General features: G+C 41.6%; 1 protein-coding gene across 2 annotated transcripts; it reads right to left on the minus strand.

Moving 5' to 3' along the window:
• Positions 1-531: 531 nt before the first annotated feature.
• DNAJB9 (DnaJ heat shock protein family (Hsp40) member B9) lies at positions 532-22,660 on the minus strand. 2 transcript variants are annotated; one of them, XR_015295582.1, is made up of 4 exons: positions 22,544-22,660; positions 14,832-15,061; positions 1,071-3,176; positions 532-990 (listed from the first exon to the last, which is right to left on the minus strand). XR_015295582.1 is itself a non-coding variant. In XM_086919422.1 (3 exons), exons 2-3 carry the CDS (start codon positions 15,055-15,057, stop codon positions 2,737-2,739), a joined length of 666 nt encoding a protein of 221 aa, XP_086775548.1. In that variant the 5' UTR covers positions 15,058-15,061; positions 22,544-22,658; the 3' UTR covers positions 532-2,736. The 2 variants fall into 2 exon arrangements, 1 of the variants encoding a protein (XP_086775548.1); XM_086919422.1 differs by having other exon boundaries at positions 532-3,176; positions 22,544-22,658.
• Positions 22,661-22,683: the final 23 nt, after the last annotated feature.

Here is a 22,683-nt window from a genome sequence, read left to right on the forward strand (position 1 = left end):
ATGGTAAAAATAGAGGATGTGACCGCCAGGGTGGCGGTCACATCCTAATTTCACAGGAGGGAACTCCGCAGGCCATGCGGAGGTTCCCTCCTAATCAGGGGTTGCGGACGGACGCAAGTCCGTCCGCGATCGTAATGGGCCCCTTAATCTGGATGTACTGCCTCTACTTTGCTCAACTCAAACGCTATTGGATTCAGAAAAGAACAATAACTATTCAAGCTCTTTACAGCAAGGCCTGACCACTGCCAAACTGCTACCACTGATAAAGGCAAATTTTACATAACAGAACGTAATCCATCTCATCACTACTCTATTAGTGAAAGCGAGAAACATCCTAAAAGCCTTGGCTTAACTATATCATGCTGCAATGTAACTGATATACAGAGATGACTTTTCTTCAAATAGCAACCGCTTTCGTTTGAACTCTTTAGCGCTGCAAATAGCATTGCAAGAATACAGGTCAGTCACACTAGAGCTGGAGGAATTACAGTTTTGAGATAGCTAGCATACACTGGAAATGTAAACCCAAAACAATTTTCCAAAAACTTTATTGTACATTAATATTCCACTCGTGTTTCACGAAATAAACACGATGGGTGCCATTTTGACATATTCATCCATAGGATTCATATGGAGTACTATATGCTCTGAAAAGTGCTGAAAGATTTAACATACATATGACAGCACAGAAAGTGAACACGCAAGACAAATACATTGTGTATACACAAAAACAGCACATTACATTAGTTTTCTCAAAAATATTGCACGTTTTTTCTCAAGGGGAACAGAAATTGCTGGCAGCTTTAAAAGAATGAGGTATTAGTTGGGGTTCAAACGGAGGCTGCAAAGATAAATAGGACAATGCATTTAAAGAAAAGAAAACTAATATGAAAAAATGGATCCAGGAAAGAAGAAAATGTTTCTGGCTATTACAAAGAATGCTTGGACAATTGTGTGTATTAACCCTTTCGATGCTGATGACGAGCTCAGCTCGTCATGATGCACAGTTGAGCTGTGCTGATGACGAGCTGAGCTCGTCATGAATAAAGCAGAAGTGCAATTTCCAGCACAGGGGGGGAAAACACCTAGCAGCCAAGGTGTTAAAAAAAAAAAACAATCTAATTATTCAGTGGCTATATTACACGTTTTATAAAAATAGAAAAGTCTTGCGATCCAAGTCTATAATATACAAGTTATCTATGTATTTATTATGGCTAATATTGAAACAGTGTTTAGAATATTTCAAATGTAGATGTGAAGTAAACTGTTTAACTCCTCCGGATATCTGTTGCAATTACAAAGCTGGCACAATGTATAAAACAAACCACCGCAACAGTGCAGAGGAGTCACCCATTAAAATCTTAGTTCCAGGCACAAAATGTTGGTGTGTTGCCAACACCACTCCAGAACACTATATTCGATAGATTAAGATCTCACATTAACTTAGGATGCATGTTGTATCGTCTATGAAATAAAGTTCATTTCACACTAATGTTCTTGTGCCAAAAAAGATATATCTAGGTAAGTGCAAACAAAAAAATTGGCAAGTGGCAACTAGACAACGTCAAGTCCCAGGAATATCAATTGGCATGAGGAAGAAGTTATTATGCTTTGTTCGTTTTCAAAACCGAACAATAGCATTAAGCCACTGGGTTTCAAACCCATTTTACCCAATATTTCACATTAATATTTTATAGTTTTGATGTGCAGTGGCTGATGATCTGATGGCTGCTTGAAAGACTTCGATCTTTGGCATTTAAAATCACAAGTTATTATTCTATTTACGCAAATTTGCAATATTGTTTGAACGCCATCCATCTTTACATGCTAGATAAAACAGATTTCAAAGGACCTGCAAAAGAATTAAACCAGAACAATAGTTACAAATTCACTAAAATGGGATCATGAGGAAGTTGTGTCCTCCTTGTTCTTTTTTGGTTTTTGATAAAAGTTAAAAATGAAAGCGAAATGTTAAGCACCAACAGAAAAACAATAATAAATTACTGGGCTACTTTGTACTGTTCTGTCACCAACTGCTGCAAAGTTCAACCACTAAAATCCGTTTGCAGGATCCATATAACTTTTTTTTTCTCAAGGTGACACAATATTGCTGTCTCCGATATAGAACACCAAAGTGCCTTTAAACTGGAAGTACAAAATGTTAGCCCTTAACTGCTGGCGTTCTATTACTATACAGATTACAATGAACCCCAGGAAAAAAAACAGTGGTACGTTGAGAACAAAGTCTCAAATCTAAGCAGCCCTTCACCGTGAGGACTGATGGCTGCGTCATTTCACCAAGCAGCAGAAATTAAATAAAAATATCTTAAAGCAAATGGGGCTCTGACACACACACATTTTAACAGATTAATAACTTGGGAAAGGACAGCAATGAGCAGACAATATGATTTTAGTTTACTAGAGGAACATCTTGTTCCTAGCTATCATTCCACCAGTATTAGATAGCCAACATCTGAAGTAGTTGCATCATTCTCCTGTTCGACTTAGAACAATGTAGAACGCTTTCAATACTACAGGCAAACGCGGTTCTTTATGTTCAATTAGCCTTACCCAAAAAAGATATGAAGTGACACTGCACTCATTGGCATGGCTTTGCACTATTCTGAATTAGTTTAAGTGCCTATGGGTTAAACATCTAGCAATTAAAACAAGCTTGTAGAGAACCATTAGCTTTCTCTGAATCACCACACAACAAAGGATAAATAGAAGATACAGCTACTGTCCAGAACAGTCTGTGTAAGTAGTGACCATGTTTCCTCTGCGCTGAGTCACTGTCCGGCAGTGCTTGCTTGACCCATGGAAACTGCTGTCAGTCCGCACAGTGCGTCTATGTGCACCATCAAACCCATCAAATGTAAACATTTTCTCCACGTCCTCGAACATATCATCAAATAGTCCACCGCCAAAAGAAAAGTCTTGGAAGCTGTGTCGTTGCTTGCTATGAGCTTCACGATGACTCCGAAAATGGTTGTCAAAATGTTTCTTGGTGCGTGTATTTAAGTCATCACCAAAAATATCAAAGTCTTTAAACATATCATCAAAGTTAAAGTTAAATGGGTGCTGGAATGTGCTTTCCTTGCCTCCTCTTGTAAAAGATTCATGACCAAATTGGTCATACTCTCTTCTTTTGTTATCATCCGAAAGGGTTTCATAGGCTGCAAAAAAGACAAATATGAACAATCAGTTTCATGGGAGAGGAATTCTCCATAGAATTAACAAGCACTTGCAATACATTCACCCTTTGTGAGTAAAACATTTTCTGATGCTACAAACACTTTACCCAAAAATTGTGTACACACAGCCAGAAGATATAAAACGAAAATAAAATTATACCTATCTAAAAGAACTAGAATGACAAGAGTTTTAAATATTCTCAGGAAGAAGCAAGAAAGTAGGAGTATAATTAGGTTACATAAGTCATCACTTCAGAACCACCACTAATTGTGAATTTGTTTTCTCAACACCGTTACAACCTCCTCAGTTTACTTAACCCTGCCCTGGTCTATTTGGTAATTAACCAAAATAACGATATTATCAATGTAGTAAGTCTTGTCAATTCGGGATCTTCGCTACCTAGTAGACAGGTAAAGAACTCCTGTTAAATCAAATTTTAAGACATACTCTGGCCCTAGAACCTTCGCATTCCTCTAGAAACAAGCTCTTACAGTAATATAATTTCTTTTTTAAAGGGGTTATTCGGGGTAGAGTGGTAAGCAAGAAAAAGAACAAGCATTTACAATGCAACGGTTTCGCCTTGCATTGTAAATGCTTGTTATACGAAGATATGCAGGATCGACAAATAATGCAGATGATGCAATCCCCTCCCCCCCCTATTGGCATCACAGGGCTTCAGCCCCCACTCAATCCCCTCCCTCCCCCCTCGTGTGTGGCATCCCGGGCCCGCTCATAACCGCACTCCAGCACTTCACAGGTCGTTAAAGACCTTGTGCATGTTAATGGGGCTTTGTTGTTGTTTCGCCCCTTCTAAGAGCCCCTGCAGCTCGACTCTGCCGATTGCCGGCAGAAGGCATCTCTTCCCGCGACACACCTACGGCTGGGGCGCGACACAGTAATGTGTCGCGCCAAATAGTTTGGAAAGCTGTGATCTAGCACATGGAGTCCACCAAGCTGCCGAAAGGTTTATCGGTGCCTCTCGGGTGCTGAAGGGTGTATTGTCAAGAAGATCTTCTAGGCGCTGCAGGAGTGTTTGAGCGAGTCCTTTGGGTGCTGATGCAGTGTTGATTCACTGTGTGTTTTGGGGGGATGCAGGAAGAACTGAAACGCTCTCTTGGGTGATTTTGGGTTATTGGTGCATCTCGGGTGCTGCAGGTGTGGTTGAGAGGAGAGTCTTTGGTGATGGGGTTCTTGAGCGCTGAAGCGGAGGTCAAGGTGTCTCAATGGTGTAGGAGAGTTTGAAGGGTTCTCTTGAGTTATGGTGGTATAGGGTGCCGTGGCAGGAGTAGGATGCTGGCTTGGGTGCTGTAGAGGGTCTGTGACACTGGCGAGTAAAGGGAGGTCTCTGGGGGGACACGGAGCTGGGACTGAACGTCTTTTAAGAGGAGACTAGAGTTAGGTTTAGGCTCACTCGTGCTGCAGAGGAGTTGGGGTGAGGGGTCCTGAGTGAACCGAGGGTTGAGTAGACGGGCAGAGAGGGTTATGGGTTGAAGTGGCACAGAGGGACAGGGAATGAAGAGGCACAGAGGGCAGGGAATGAAGAGGCACAGATGGCTCGGAATTAAAGGGCACAGATTGGAATTGGATGTCGTGGAAACAGGTGGCATGATTGAAGGGACATTTAAAGGCTTGGAGTAAATGGTCACAGGGGTCATGGAATGGGGTGTACGGAGTAGCAGGGGATGTAAAGCAGCGAGCGACATGGGATGCAGGGACATGGAGACTAGTGGAATAAGGGAGCGAGACACACGACCGACAGAGGCCATGGGGTGCAGGGTCACAGAGAGGCCCTGGGCGAGGAGTATACTTTGGTTAGATGCATGTGCTACAGTACAGCGTGTACAGGCGATTAGAATCTTGTAGGGTGTGTGAATGAGTATAGGATGGCATGGCGCACATGTATACAATGCAGGGACACATGGGGCAATTTGGTAGCAATGACACAGGTGAGGATGCGGGGGCATAGAAGTGCATGGGCTGCAGGGGCGCATACACGTAAAGCCGGACACTGACGAACATGGGATGTAGAGGCACATGGGCCCCTCAGCACGGACGGGCAAGGGTCTCAGAAGCATCCCACCCCACCTCCATCCCGCATCTTACCTCTGGCGGCGGCTGAGCCCAGGGCCAGCACTCCCAGTCTCGGCAATAGTCCCAGTGCCCCCGCAGGGCTCCCCCTGCAGCTCCCGAGCATCCCCCGGCTGCGCGCCCCCCCCCCCCCCTCCCCGAGGGCCCCACTCACATCTCCCGCGGACGGGCTACGGTCCTCCACGAGCTCCTCTGCTTCGCTCCTCCTGGGATGCCCGCTCCGCTCCCAGCCCGGCCGGCAGCAGCTCACGCCACCTCCCGCGCGCAGACTGAAGTCTCCCTCAGCCTTGCAGCGGCCCAGCGCGAGCCCACCTCTCTCGGCCCGCCCACCCGTTCCGCCTCAGCCTATAGGAGCGCTCGCGGGCGGGGCCTGCGCAACCTTATTGGACAGGGCGAGCTGATTGGGAAAGGTAAGATGGAAAAGATAGTCCATTTGAAGGGGACCGAGCAGGGCAGAGGCACCAGATCCGGAAGCGATGCTGGGGGCACAACGCGCCCACTACACCTGCTGTGCCCGTGGGGAAGCACCCACTATACCTCTTAATCACAGCGGCGACTGCAGCACCACAAACAACACCACCTGCTGCGGGAGCACCAGGACGGATCAGCACCGCCAGTATCCACCTGCACTCGGCTGCAGGAAACCCGCGCTTGCAGCACCAAGCCACAGACCAACCGCGCCCACTCGAATGCTGTTGCACTGACCGCCACCTGATACAATATTATCACCAGCCCTTACTGCAATAACCCCAGCAGCACCTGACGACAAACCGCCAGATCCTGCTCTGTCCTTCTGATCGACCCCCCAGCGCCTGCTGAATAACCCGATCACCTGCTCTGTCCCTTCTGATCGACCCTTCAGTGCCACGCCTGCTCAATAACCCGATCACATGCTCTGTCCCTTCTGATCAACAACTTCAGTGCTTGCCACACCACATATTTAACTAATAACTAGTTGGCCAAAACCCCAGACCCGCTGAAGCAGCCGAGGTATCGGCTATAAAAACAAGTCAGGTCCCGGGCCCGCAGCCAATCACAGCGCGGCCCGGGAAGTGACGTCACGGGGGTGTCCCAGGCCGGCAGATTCGGGGGCGTGTTTTTCGTGCTCTCCCCCTCCCATTGGCTGGAAGGTAAAATTCCAGCCAATGGGAAGAGGAGTGGGCGTGACTTAAAAAAGACACGGAAACGCCCCCGAATCGCGTTTTCACGGGGAAAGCTGATTGACAGCCAATCTCTTCCAATGGCTAGCCTCCATTTATGGAGCTAGCCAATGGAAGAAGGGGCGGATTCAAGTCCCCCATATTGTAAACAATAGCTTTCGCCTGGGCGGGGCACTGCTTCGCAGTGCTCCAGCCAGGTCGAAACCTAAAAAACTCCTCTCCTGAGCTAAATGTATAGTATGCACAACTAGGCAGCCGTGCTGGTAGACCCGTTTGGCACACGTGGTGGGAAAAAAAACAAAGCGACAACTACTGACTAGAATAGCTCCCTTCCCAGACACCCCCCTAGATACAAAAACACAGGTATTGTTTGGTTGCCAGAAAAAAAAAAAAAAATGGAGAAACAGGCCGGCCTTAGAGCTCAACCACCAGCAATGAGGTAGATTGGGAGGCAAGCTGGGGAAGTGGAATGACTTGCTTAAGGCAAAATCTTTTTACCATAGACAAAATGAAATGAAACCGACCGGATGCAGACCTTCCAACAATGGATACCGACAAAACCTTCGATCTAAGAACAGTTATGTTATATTCCAGAAAAAAAGCTTACCACATAGGTCTGCATAGCAAAAAAAACAAATATTTATAATGAGCTAATTGGTCTCTCTTGAGTTTGTTTTACAACCGGATATCCAAGATAACGCTAATGCAGGAAATTCCACCCTCTTCAGGACTATTAGAAAATGTGCAGCTCAAACAAATGCAAAGTTACTAAGAAAACGTGCCAGGAGTGGTGCTGCACAGAGGCAGGCAACTTTCCAAGGGTAACTGGTTATCTTTCAGATGTTGATTTTTGGGCAAATTCATTTTACACCACAGACACGGTCTTAAAAACAGCAATTATTTCAGAGTCCTTGAGTACAGAAAAACGACGAACATGGTTTCGTGTTTTTAAAGGTATGAGGACTTAAATCTTACACACACTTTAGACAAATGCCAAGGGATAGTCTGTATGGAAAGCCCTTTCTTGTTGGAAATAAATGCTATTAGAGGTCCACAGTGTGGACACAGCAGAAACCCCAAAGCAAAGAACAACTCTAAAGCAGATCTGGGACACAGAATAATAGAGACACACCTTTTATTGCAGACAAGTGCATACAGACGGCGTTTTCAGCTAAATGTTACATTGTATATTTAGACAAACTACTTTATTATGGGTGCTAGAGGAGGCAGTGTTAATAAAATATTCCTGCGATTCCATGCAATAGAAAAATTACTATTTGCAGATTCATAACATTTTAAACATGATCTGGAAAAAATGTGCATGATATCTTTCTTAAGAAGCCTTTGCATTTTGTAAAGCACTGGGATCACTTTATTATCAAAGTTCATTGACGTGACAAAATAGCGAGATATTGCCACATAATATGCTGCATGACTTTCCGGTTTTTGGCACTTAATTTAGGCAACACTGCTGCATAATTGTCCTCCACTGCTACGTCAATTCACAACAAGTTCCCTCTCTTACCACGACATGACTACGAATGGCGCTTTGCGGCTCTATTTTCACTTAAATCTCCAAAATATACTTGTGACTTCTATTAATGGATTTTTGTTGTTTGTGTCATTTTGATTAATAGATTTTTCTCGATTTTTAAAAACTGGAGTGTTTTTTTTGTGGTTGTTTTATTGTGCTGTGGTTTTTTATATATAACCGTTTTGGTACCTTTAAATGTTTTACATATTTTCCTTCCATTAAGTCGGTCTGCTCTGTGCCACAGCTACCAGGGATTGAGCTCAGGTTAAAATTACAGAAACCTTTGACTGAACATAAAAAGTTAGTGACTATTACTTGTGATGAACTACCATCCACCCTAAATAATATACCGACTTCTCAAAACAAGCAGAAGGTCTTCCCATAATGCAATGTACCATCAGCTGCAGAAGATGGCATGAAAAAATAGATACAAACATGCAGATCAGTTTCAATGCAACAGTAAGAAATGCACACAAAAAATTGTAAGCAGAAATATATACATATACACAAAAAACATGGCTAAGAATATTAGTGAAGAATAAATTAACAGAGAGATCAGGAATGCAACAATCATTTTAAAACAGAAAAACAACAATGCAAGTGTTCTAAGGCGCTGCAAAATTGACTTATGAAAATAGATGGCGTTGGTTAGAGCATTCAAATGGAGCAGCTGCAGTGATAACAGGCAACTCGAAACAGGGAAACCTGAAAGTTATAATGCAGAGTGGAAAAAGTGTGGTTGTAACAATGATTCTCCTAATGTGTTTTCTGTAGAGATCAGTGTTAACTCTCCAATGTCTAAAGAAGATAGAACTTTTTTACATACAAGAGACAATGACAGGGAGGCTGAGTGGGACATTACTATCAAGTCTATGAAATTACTATCAAGTCTATGAATAATAAGACCAGACGATGACTACTATTACATTCCTTTTAATAGCGGAAATGGCAATCAAGACTCCTGAACAGGAAAGAACAGTACACACTGCATAATATAGAATTATAGATTCTCCAGCAATAATATTATATTAAATTGGAAAGGATGAGCACAACTTTAAATATATATATATATATATATATATATATATATGAAAAATCTGAAACATACTTTATTGTGTTCTGTAGCTAATCCGGTCAGGGGTGGTGACCGTGAGAAATTGTTACGTCAAAGAGAAGCGTTTTTCATCTTACCGCTTGACACTAGATCTCCGAACGGTTTAAATGCTTTTGATGAATTACATCATTTTCTATAAAATGTGTGTGTATATTCTTAACCTTTGTTTGATATACATTTCCCTAATGTTTTACTTTCAATGTATTTGCTGAATACATGTTTATATGCACTTGATAAGTACTTACTAGTGTTCAGTGGTAATCATAATTTTCGTTTGAAGGTTTTCAAATGAGTTTCCTCTCGCCTAAGTTATTCCATGTATCGAACATCTGAATATGATGATTTTTTAAGCACTTGCACTTTAGCATTCAAGCACTTTGAGACATTGGTTTATAAGAGGTGATGATTTACACTTCTTCTATCTTAGGCCTGCATATGTGGTTTTATAACCACATCTTGCACTTGCAATATATATTTCTTCATGATATACTTTTTTATGAAATTATAGAAAAGGAAACAAGGCATGCATATGTTGTGGGTTATATTCCATACTCCAACAGATGATGATGTCATTGTAAACGTTTTTTTTACCGAAATGGAGTTAACCTGTATATGATTGTTTACATTGTCACACCTGGTCTTTTTTCATACTTAAGCACTATGCTTGAATGGTGTCTCTTTGCTTAATATTTCAAGGTATTTTGAGCTTTTACTGCGAATATTTCTTTGCATTACTGCTTGTTTGCTTTGTTGTGTTACCCATGCGTCCTATTTCTTCAGGCGCTTGGGCTTTTAATTACCATTTAATGCACTGCCTACTCCTGACGCGTCATGTGACCAAGCTCCGTTCGCGGAGCGAAACGTGTCAGGGAGGGCATTTGCTCTGACACACTCTAAAATAAATATGCACTGCTGGCACTTTGACTAGTGTGTGATGGCTTCTTTGATGATTTAAACATCTGACATCTGATTTACTGGTGGAGAGGAGGTCTGCGCCTGCTTAAACAGCTACAAGAAGCGGTTGGGATCCTTTTTTCATATATATATATATATATATATATATATATATATATACACACACACACACACACACACACATACATATACATATACACACACATATATACACACATACACACACACATTAGATTGGAAGGTGTGTAATACGGTTCTGAACTATAATAGAAGAGACTAGCACAAATCTTAATTGAAAACAGCAGAAATAAAGGTGGTGTGGGGAAACTTATAAGATGAAATCCATGGAGAAAATCCCACTTTAATGTGAACAACAAGGACCCCCTGTTCAGTTACTGGATTTGTAAAGCAGGGAAATGAACAATATGTAAAGAGAATAACGCACTTGATGATATGACTAGGGAACAGACCAATATGTAAAGCACAAAAATCAATAAAAATTCAACAGGTTCAATTTATTAATGAAATTACAATATCAATTTATAAAAACACAATCAATACAATGTATCATTAAAAATACACAAACTTATGTATGAAAGAAATATTCGTGACACAAATTATACAAGAAAATGCATAAAAAACATAGGTGGCGAACAATGCAAGTTATCGACGCGCGTTTCGGCGTTAACAGAATGCCTTCATCAGGAGCCACATTCAATCTGAAAAACATGTTTTAAAAAGAGTTTAGAGACAACTCTAGATCATAAAAAACTTGTGACGAATAAACAATAATTTAAAACATGTCATCGTGCTTACATAACAAGGAAATCCCTACAAGAAGCAGCTACCAATTGTAGCTGCGACTGATACAAACTAATTAATGTATATTTGAGCAGTAATACAACCCCTCGATATATTATTATAACAAGCGAGGGGGGGGGGGGAGGAAAGTTTGGAATATGTTCAGTCTGAGCGACATCAGAATATCTGTTAGTTTTCAACTAACAGTTATAGATTGTGTATAAAATACTGTTGTTTGCAGTTATTCTATCCGTTAGATGGTATATTTCTGGACATAACCTCTACTCTAGCTTCTTACCTATTGAACACGAGATGGGTGTTCTCTATAAGTTCTAGATAACATCCGGCATCTGTTTCCTTAGCGGTATTCTAAGTCACCTGGTTAAAAGTATAGGTTTGAAAAAGATGTATTTATTAGCCATATGTATCACTATAAATCAAATTTTTACGGACAATTACAATCCATTTATCGCACTTCTAGAAATTAGTGTATTCTAATTCAGTTTTCTGGTTTTTTACTTATTTTGTATAGGTTTGTTCCGTAGGTATCTCTTTTATTTTTTCCCCCATATAGCAAAATTTGTTATGGGGGTTTACGGCAAAGATGGACACCCCTATGTCACATTTTCTCAGAATAGATGGAGATATCAAAAAAATCTCTTCCACACTGGGCAAATAGTCACACATAACAGTCGAATGGTTGATGTGGCTAATGCTTACCATATATTTTCAAAGGTGTGTCAGTGTCGTAGCGAACACTACCCAGAAATCCTCTGTAATGCCGGTGTAGTTAAAAACGTGCTAAAAATAAAGGGCACATACCATGACTATCGAGCAAGTCATAAATGATAATTAACTTCAAAGCAGCATTATAACTTGCTTACCGAAAACAGTCGAAAGGCGAGCCTTGGCTTCAACCTGTCAAGCGCCAAAAGGTCACAGTGTCTCGCAGCCGTTGGTATATATGTGTCGGTTCCTAAGAGGGTTGTGGAGCGTAAACAGTTATCGTTCTACAAAAAGGTGCTACAGCTCATAGAACTCATCTGGCAGATAAACTAAATGCTGCTCGTTAACTTGCTTACCGGGGATAAAAGCAATGCGAACAGTAACTTCAACCCGTTTGACGCCGGGGATGTTTCTGTCTCTTTAGCTCTTTAGCGGCGTCTCACAGCCGTTGGTTAACACGTGCTTCTTCCTAAGACGAATTTAAAGCCTGACTCAGTTATTCAAATTTACGGCGCCGACACCTCAAGTTAACTACAAAAAGGCGGCAGGGCATTTCCAAGCTAATTGCTTACCGAAAATGGATAGAGTCTGGTCCGTGACTTCAACCTGCGGGCGCCGCGCCAGAGGTCTTGATCGGCGTCCCGCAGCCGTTGGAAAAGGATAGATGGCCAGTCGGGTGGGCGGTCCTGCTTTAAATACCCGGATATGGATTTAGCCACGGGTCTTAAAGGGCAAGTAACCGTTACTTTGCCTGGCTCAGGTACACCGGTTGCGGTGTATACATGTAAGTCATGACTACTTGGTTGTCATGTGCCTACCGACAAAGGGGGTAAAGTTAATAAAGATCCATGAAAATTGATCAATCAGCTCAATGATCAAATGAAAGTCAACGGACGTAATTGTTCATTTCAAGGTAGTGCGTGAGAGCACAATGTGGGGAATTTAGAACGTGGGGACAGGTTTATGGAAGCTGGAAAACTGAATTTCGAAAGAGAGAACATAGGGCATTAAAAGATGGCATTCTCCCACGGAATCTCATTGTTTAAACCCTTCTTATAGGTATTCAGAACAAATATCCAAAAAACTTCGCGTTTCTTGCGAATAGCACATCCACCTTTGTTATCAGCAAGTTTAATTTTTTCTAGCACTCTCCAATAGATATCATCTGGTTTGTGCTGAGCCTCTAAGAAATGTTTAACTAGAGGTGCATTTAATTTCTTGGTATTGATGGCAGATCTGTGCTCTGTCAGGCGTGTTTGAATCGACCTGCCAGGCAAAGTAACGGTTACTTGCCCTTTAAGACCCGTGGCTAAATCCATATCCGGGTATTTAAAGCAGGACCGCCCACCCGACTGGCCATCTATCCTTTTCCAACGGCTGCGGGACGCCGATCAAGACCTCTGGCGCGGCGCCCGCAGGTTGAAGTCACGGACCAGACTCTATCCATTTTCGGTAAGCAATTAGCTTGGAAATGCCCTGCCGCCTTTTTGTAGTTAACTTGAGGTGTCGGCGCCGCAAATTTGAATAACTGAGTCAGGCTTTAAATTCGTCTTAGGAAGAAGCACGTGTTAACCAACGGCTGTGAGACGTCGCTAAAGAGACAGAAACATCCCCGGCGTCAAACGGGTTGAAGTTACGGTTCGCATTGCTTTTATCCCCGGTAAGCAAGTTAACGAGCAGCATTTAGTTTATCTGCCAGATGAGTTCTATGAGCTGTAGCACCTTTTTGTAGAACGATAACTGTTTACGCTCCACAACCCTCTTAGGAACCGACACATATATACCAACGGCTGCGAGACACTGTGACCTTTTGGCGCTTGACAGGTTGAAGCCAAGGCTCGCCTTTCGACTGTTTTCGGTAAGCAAGTTATAATGCTGCTTTGAAGTTAATTATCATTTATGACTTGCTCGATAGTCATGGTATGTGCCCTTTATTTTTAGCACGTTTTTAACTACACCGGCATTACAGAGGATTTCTGGGTAGTGTTCGCTACGACACTGACACACCTTTGAAAATATATGGTAAGCATTAGCCACATCAACCATTCGACTGTTATGTGTGACTATTTGCCCAGTGTGGAAGAGATTTTTTTGATATCTCCATCTATTCTGAGAAAATGTGACATAGGGGTGTCCATCTTTGCCGTAAACCCCCATAACAAATTTTGCTCTATGGGGGAAAAAATAAAAGAGATACCTACGGAACAAACCTATACAAAATAAGTAAAAAACCAGAAAACTGAATTAGAATACACTAATTTCTAGAAGTGCGATAAATGGATTGTAATTGTCCGTAAAAATTTGATTTATAGTGATACATATGGCTAATAAATACATCTTTTTCAAACCTATACTTTTAACCAGGTGACTTAGAATACCGCTAAGGAAACAGATGCCGGATGTTATCTAGAACTTATAGAGAACACCCATCTCGTGTTCAATAGGTAAGAAGCTAGAGTAGAGGTTATGTCCAGAAATATACCATCTAACGGATAGAATAACTGCAAACAACAGTATTTTATACACAATCTATAACTGTTAGTTGAAAACTAACAGATATTCTGATGTCGCTCAGACTGAACATATTCCAAACTTTCCTCCCCCCACCCCCCCTCGCTTGTTATAATAATATATCGAGGGGTTGTATTACTGCTCAAATATACATTAATTAGTTTGTATCAGTCGCAGCTACAATTGGTAGCTGCTTCTTGTAGGGATTTCCTTGTTATGTAAGCACGATGACATGTTTTAAATTATTGTTTATTCGTCACAAGTTTTTTATGATCTAGAGTTGTCTCTAAACTCTTTTTAAAACATGTTTTTCAGATTGAATGTGGCTCCTGATGAAGGCGTTCTGTTAACGCCGAAACGCGCGTCGATAACTTGCATTGTTCGCCACCTATGTTTTTTATGCATTTTCTTGTATAATTTGTGTCACGAATATTTCTTTCATACATACGTTTGTGTATTTTTAATGATACATTGTATTGATTGTGTTTTTATAAATTGATATTGTAATTTCATTAATAAATTGAACCTGTTGAATTTTTATTGATTTTTGTGCTTTACATATTGGTCTGTTCCCTAGTCATATCATCAAGTGCGTTATTCTCTTTACATATTGAAAATCCCACTTTAACAATGTGCATATTTTAACCAACACAATGTAATTATCTCACTCACAAAAGCGCAGAGTTGCAAGCTTTCAAAGTAGCATTTACTTGTTTAAACCCACTCAATTTCAGACAACTTCAATAATTAGTAAATAAACTAATAGTGTACAAAAGCAACAACTTACCTTCTGCAATTTCTCTAAATTTTGATTCAGCATCAGGACTCTTATTTTTGTCAGGGTGGTATTTCATGGCCAATTTGTGAAAAGCTTTCTTTATTTGGCGCTCAGAAGCATTTTTAGGCACCCCCAAGATATCATAGTAACTTCTGTTGGCCAAGATAAGTTCCGAAATCATCAATATACAAATGGCGAAAGCGCACACCGAATGCGCCGGTGCCATGCCTGCCATATCCCTAGGAGAGAAACAAAAGTATGATTACTTTTAGTGTTACAATGCAAACTGTTATCAGTAAAAACACAACAGCATGTGACAGGCCCCCATCCAAAATCTCATCTAAAGATCTCAAAACAGGCAGGAAATCAATAGCGCAGAGTATTTTGTTCTCATACAGGGAAACCTTGAGCCTGACAACCATTGTTAGGACTGGCAAATATTAGAGACCCACAATATCGAATAGGTGAGGTTTGTGCTCTGCACACGCTCTAAAGTAACATTGTACATGCTAGCGAATTCTGGCATAACAACTTTTCTGGGGGCACAAACTGTTTAAATAAATGCGTAAATGTAAGGAAACAAGACTAAATGAAATTGGCGATACACCTTACTTAGCTTTTCTACTTTTTCTTTTTACAGTATGTGCTGAATCTGAAAGACCTTGACCCTCCTGGATAGGCATCAAAGAGGCTTAGCTGTGCATTTCATAAAACTGGAATAAGTAGGCACGGGGGCGTTTTTTTGTCTTTTGCAGACATTAGGGATACTGGCCATGTCACAAAGAGATCTGAGGTCTTCATAGACAGCAAAGAAAAAAGGGTGGATGTTTACTGAATAAATGGTACGGTGAATTCTACATTGCATATTATTCTGAGTGTTACATGAATAAATCAAAGGGGCACAACGACATGGGAGCTCGGAATACATTATGTCGGTCATTAATGTGTTTCAGGTGTCAGCTTCTGAGTAGCTGCTGATGCTTCTGCATCTCGTGTAATAGCAATGTTAAGTTCAATTTGCCTTGCAAGCTAAAGGAGCCATGTAGTAAAATGCGGACTACAGCAAACCCATACATTTTCTGAGAGAACAAAGAGGACATCATTGGTATGTAGTAGAAGAAAAAGCGGGTTAGATAAATAAAAGACAACCTGGGGCTTAGACACTGGTAGACCAATCTAACACATGGGCTATTCAGCGTAAGGTAGAAGTATAACTTATCCTAAATAGGAGTAGCTGTAGAAGCCAGAATTCATACATCAGATAAATGTGTGCACAAAAGCATCCACAACAAAAAACAAGCATTTGCAATGCAATAGGTCTCGCGTGTACGCAAGATTAAGCTATTGGCATTGTAAATGACAATGCCTTTTATGTTTTAAAACCAAAACATAAATAAAAAGCATTGTCATTTACAATGCCAATAGCATAAACTAGTGTAAATACGAGACCTATCCACTCCATCCATCCCCTCCACTCCATCCATCCATCCATCCATCCATCCCCTCCACTCCATCGCTATCATCTTGCAAATCATCTTTATACACCAATACAGACTTTGCTAAAAATGTAATGCAACACATTGTCATATGCAATGTTAATAACTCAAACTTCAATGCTGCGAGACCTATTGCATTGCAAATGCTTGTTGTTGTAAGTTGTAGCTCGGTGAAGAGATGTGTAACATAAGTAACTGAAAATCTGTGTTGTGACTTTTTTTTTTTTTAGAGTGGCAATATATTGTAGTTGGCGAGAGTATTCTTAAGCCGTCCAAACACTGCCACCTTAAGAGCGCCTGTCAGTGTATCTCCAAGAGAATCTGTAGAGATAAGGTGCAGTATGAGGAGTGGAAGTAAAAGATGCCCAACTCTAGCCCCCATAAACCCAATCTACTAAAGCAGGGACCTCCTGTAAAAGGCAAGAGTAGGTCAAGCTCCATTCCCATTTTGTCCAGGTCTATCCGCTCGGACTGATGTCACCTCCACCATTTATTGTCAATAGCGATACAATGAAGTTGACACTGCTAACAGTTAACAGGGCTGAGATCAGTATTTCATTTCACGAAGACCATGTACCATCTGCAAAATGGCAATGTGTCTCTGGCCTGGGCTGGACCAAGGTCTAGGTAAAGTATTGCTTAAGGTTTATCTGGCCCTGTGACAGCTTGTGACAGTCAAACACTGATCTGCTGAACACATCTGTGTGTACTCAAACAGTAAATTTTGTCACAATTTGAGACCTAATGCAGTCAAAAAAATCTCAGAATATGCACAGATACATGTCTGCTTCCACTAATGTTAAGTCAAGTTTAGACCAGACTTTAACATTGATCCACTATGTCAGCCTGCAGCCATTGGTACATGTGTGCTCTTAGTGAGGAGTTGGTGACTTGAAGAGCTGCCCTGTACAACACTGGAGTGTATACGTTTTTATGTATGTAGTGCTCTGCTGAGTTTTAATTAACAATGATGTTGGAAGGTAAAAATGCTAATTATTATTCAGGTGCACATACACAGTGAAAGGACAACTGCTACTTCACTTTCTATTTGAAAACACCACAATGCCTTCTTAGAGATGGGTTTCATGTGTTCTGGAGGGAGCATGAGCTGAAGGGCTGTAGAGGAAGCCTACTGCAGGCTGCTAGGGCCCAGGGACTACGTGTACCTTCAACCTAATTTCCATGTTGCTATTTTGAAGAACACTGTTTTGCATCACATTATTCCGTCCCCTCACAACCAGTCTCAAACGGAGGAAAAACACAGAGCCACGGGTGACTAAGGTACACTGCAGGGCTACGGTTCTGTACTGACTCAGAGGGTGTGTTTACGTATATTGTGAGGTAGAGTAAGCAGGAGTAATGGTAAACGTTCCTGCTGAGTTTACAAATGCACATGTGCTTTAAAAATAAAGTCCTAATCTACGTGTTATTGTATGCATGTTTGTTTACAATACACATGGATTCGCCGAATCAGGGAAGTAAATATATTGGTAAATAGCAGAGTTCAACATACAGAATAACGTCGGTCTGTTAAGAATTACAATATTCACATTTAATCAATACCCTGAGTGAGCAGACGTTCATTCGTGAGCTCAACTTAGTTGCCAGCAGTGATGTGTAATCATGTGAATAGTCTTTCCGTGATGAAGTACAGGTGCGCTGCGAACACTCCTCGTAATGGGGCATTTTCCACTTGAAATAGACCTAAATACAGTCATAACAATGTAATAGCCTAACGCCTGTCATCTTAGACATAGAGGCGTGTTCATTCAGGAAAAAAAGGCTTGTTTATAAACCAGCGACGCCAGCGCCAAAAGTCACTCACCGCAGCCTCGAGCAGAGCGGGCAGCCTCTAGCCTCAGGCTAATCGGAGGTAAGTCGGGAGGCATGCAGGAACAAGAGTCAGGCGGGACTGTGGCCATGATGTTCCCCACCTCCAACTGTTACATCTGGGAAGGAAGCAGCATTGCCCGGCTTGTGTACAGTGAGGAAAGCCAGATTCCAACCACTATTGCGTGTGGAACCAAAACGGCGCCTCTGTGGTGGAATCAATAAGAACAAGCACTGTGCAGGCAAAAGAAGAACAAGCGGGAGGCGGCTCGGGCGCAGCACGTCTTCCGGAGACGTGCTCGTTCACAGAGCTGAATCGGCTCGTGCACAGGCCAGTAGCGGCTCGTGCACAGCTCTATCTCCCTTGCCAGTTAACACGGTGACTATAGAACTCGCTGGCTGGAGTCTTCAACGCCAGCTCGACCTAAAAAGAGATCATATTCATATTGGGTTTATCTGGGTTAATTCGTTACTGGTAATTCATTGCAGGAGTTTACAGGATACACCTGTAAGCAACCCACGTTCTACAGAATAGGAGGGGCGTGCGCGCAGCGTCTTTGTTTGGCTTACAAATTCAGTGAGTCTATTCAATGCACATGTAGGCTTATGTCCATTAAAGACATACATTGTTTCTCGTGGAATGCTCCTCCTTACAGGGCGAGAAAACAGTACCAGGTATGACCTTAGCAGGAGTCCAGGACACAGAGGTGTTTACTAAAAATAATGTCCTGGCCCTATACTAGTTTGAATTTCACGAGTAATACTTTGTGAGCAACCTCTGGACATCCTCTGTCTGATGAATTCACAGCTTAAACAGAAACGCCAGTATAGACATTACCAACATACAAATTGTAGACTTAACTCAAAAGAAGTCAAAGAAACCAGTTTACGGTTTGTTCAAAGGAATAAATGGAGTCAGCATTAGCCGAGTGGAGTTAGTCACTGCACAATCTCTGATGTACTATGCACAACTGAAATTTTACAGGGATCAAAGTCTACTCCAAGCCCCACAAATAATGTCAAATGCTCTGCTTCAAACAGAAATATCACATTTAAAAGAACCTGGTTCATCTACTTTTAGTGTTTGGGGTGTAGATCCACAGGTATCCTTAAAGACAAAAATCCCTAAATGGCCCACATGGGGAAATCAGACAAGTTGGGTGTGTTCATCTTTCGCACTCTTTAAAAAACGAATTTGTATCCATTTTATGGCCACTGCCGAAGAGGGAAAATGTAAAGAACACTCTAGGTGAACTGACGAAATGAAGCTACATCAACATATTTTTTTGTAAATACTGTTGCTAAAGTTAGACCCCAAATTGCGTGCTAGCAAACATTTGGATTTGAAAAGGGTGGACAAAATAAAGTTTTATTTCTTTCAATCTACCAAAATGGCTCATTGCTACAATGATGATGAACTACCCATCTTAGAATTACGATATCAGGTGTAAGCTTAGGGCTAGTGTTTAAGGGTCAGGGTAGCCCAACAGAGGTAGAGAGGTTCTATTTTTGGGGTACTAAAGCACTAGCTTTGGCAAGTCTGTCTTTCGGGGGAACTGTCCGTCACATGTGCAGATCTGCCCTCTTAACTCGATTAATACATTACACTGCCTCAATATTCCTAGCAGATTTCTCCTCCGCAGATGGAAGAGTCTAAAAAGCTGGAAGAGTTCAGCATTTCAAAAATATATACTTTATACTACAAATGCAGCCTTTATAACGTGCGATGGGGAGAGGCGTTAGCCATTTTGCATTCCCCGGAATTTCACAGTTAATCACTACATGGAATGAAAATGTGTACTTTGCAGAGTAATGGACCAGGGTCCACAATACATTTTCCGGTAGAAGTCGTTTCAAATTATCATCAAGAAGAGTAGAGAGCTGATTTCAAGTTTATAGATACACAGCTATTAAACAATTAGCCAATCTCGGGGAATTTACGACTTACCCTGAAATACAGTTTACCATGTGTTAGAGCTAGTATTTTACAAAATTCTGATTAGAAATGTACGGTCTTTGGAACCTTATGATGGTAACAGGTACCCATCTGTTAGTGTGGGGTCTGTGTTGGATTCCTATCGCCTTAGAATGTATATTCGCTTTCTTACAGCCCACGACTATTTTCAGACACCACCCAACATTTCTGAAATTGCCACAAAGACCAAAGCAAATTGCAGAAAGATCCAAAAGCAAAAAAAAGAGTGACAAGCCACCCTCTGTAACTGTTCGCTGTTAACTATATTTAGCTGTCCCTAAAAGACATGACTAATGGATTAGATTAAAAGAAAAGTTTGAGTAATTGAAATTCTTTTACCTGTCTTTAAACAAAGTCCACTCCCTGTGACGTGGTGAGACAAAGTAGAAAGGGTGGCGAATGTGGAGAGGTTTGCCCCAGTCATTTCAGGTCAAATTAAGAACATATCCCCTAAGTAGTTAGCAGCCTTAAAAGCCATCCACATATATAACAATTACAAAATTGTATACTATTTAGGGGCCGAGTTAAATGGCAGCTTAGTGTTGTTACAAAACAGTGATATTTGTTATAAATAATGTGTGACAACTCGAAATAAAGTACTAACACCATAGTTTTGGATTAAAAAAATTAAACTATTCAGTTATTCTTGTGAACAATTTTCATAACCAGTATTATTGTATCATAGTTCATGATCATCAATAAACTTGATTTACGATCATTGGGGCATACAAGAAAGACGAAATATATCAACATCATACAATTTTCTGGTCATATAAATAAACATTAAAAAGTGAAAAAACATTCCCTGTGAACAGGAAGTACAAGTAGCTGTATAATATCCCTAAAGTCATGAGGGGTGGAGCCTGACGGACAACTTCCACGTTTAGGTTTTTGAAACTCCGAAAGTTCCCGAGTATAAATGCAATAAGATAACTCTGGTGGTTTAGGCATTTGCTGGAGAGAGTTGTGTGTTAACTACTCAAACATGGACTCATCATAAAATAGCATGGAGGGTTAATGTGCCTGTAACAAGCAGGTCCTTGAACTGTTTTTTGTGAACACAGCTCAATTCGTTTCTGTTATTGTTACACATATCTTTGTGTTACTTATAGATCACAAATTACAACCCTTGTACTATAGCTTAGCGAATTGTAAATAAATAAACATCTAGGAGAGGAATGCAACTTGCAAAGCATCATTTTGGAACCTAACACCCCCCCTCCAATTATTCTAAGGTTACTTAAATGGGCTCCTCTTCATATTAACACACATCAGTATATGCAATAGAAATGGTTATTGGTGCATTCATTCACAGACAGTTGCACTCGATATTCTTAGTGTGCATGCATATCTCTTTAAAGGCTACGAAAGTCGAAATCTTGCCCCCGAATCATAATTTATCCTAGAAGTCCCAACAACCTTAGTGTCTTTGTTTCAGTGGGATTGGTAGCAAGGCGGTAATCTTTAGCTAGCTCCCCCGAGAGTTGAATGTCTGTGCTGATGGCCCTTTAAGTGAGGTCCTTGTACTGGACCCAGATGGAAATGACAATAAGACACCTCCATCACACCTTGTTGATCCAAACGCAGAGGACAGAAAGTGTGGTACTCCGGAGTGTGTCCTTGGGTCATGCCTGCAGGGCCATTTCAATCGCAACACTGCAGTGGATGCATGTGCTCCCTTTCCTTACTTGGATGCAGTTTAAATCATTATAGTTTGGGACAACCGTCCTGTCACATAGTGCTATTGTGCACAGAAATTGTGTCAGTACCACTAGACTGCGTTTATTTAACGCCACGACACCCCGACCACGCCCCTCCTTCATGCTGTCACGACCCCCAGAATATACTGGGTGGGTCCCAATCCCCCTCCCCCAGCAGTCCCATTTATAACAATGTATGCAGGACAACCATTTCTGTATAACTAATTCGCCTCAATAGGCTCTAGTCTAGTGCTACAATATAGGGTCCATGACCTCCCGATGCAGTTATTTTCTAGAAACCCACGGGACAAGATTTCAAAACGTTACCTTTTTTCGGTTCGAATTCCATACAACGTAGAGCGTAATTAAACACCTATTTTTTTAAGTCTAAAGAAATATCGCCGTCAAATGCATGTTTCACTACCACTTTCACAGCAAGCGACCAGTGGCATGCATTGACCATTTTGGATGATTCATCAAGTGCAATGCAAAATGTTCCCAAATCACTTTTTGGGGATGGACTGGTGGATTATGCCAATCTGGACACTGCCGACCAATCAGAAAAACTCCTCGAAATACAATAACTTTGCCCGTTTGGACAGCATCTCTTCAATGTGGGGGTGCTGAGGTGCTCTATTTCAAGTCCCAAATCTGGTAACAACCCCACCTCGTCAAGTGAAGGCAGAGTGAAAAAAGACCCACAACCTGAACATCACTCACCTGCTCCTTGAGTGCTTTCAGACCTTTGTCCGCTCTCCTCTGACTGCCGTCCAAGCCTGCCTTGACACTACCTTTCTTCAGCGCCACCCACCCGCGTCACAGCCTGGCCTCAACTACACGAAGCGCGCACCCATTGGTCC

The sequence above is a fragment of the Lissotriton vulgaris genome, chromosome 1_1 (assembly GCF_964263255.1).
Source record: "Lissotriton vulgaris chromosome 1_1, aLisVul1.2, whole genome shotgun sequence".
NCBI classification, from domain to species: domain Eukaryota; kingdom Metazoa; phylum Chordata; class Amphibia; order Caudata; family Salamandridae; genus Lissotriton; species Lissotriton vulgaris.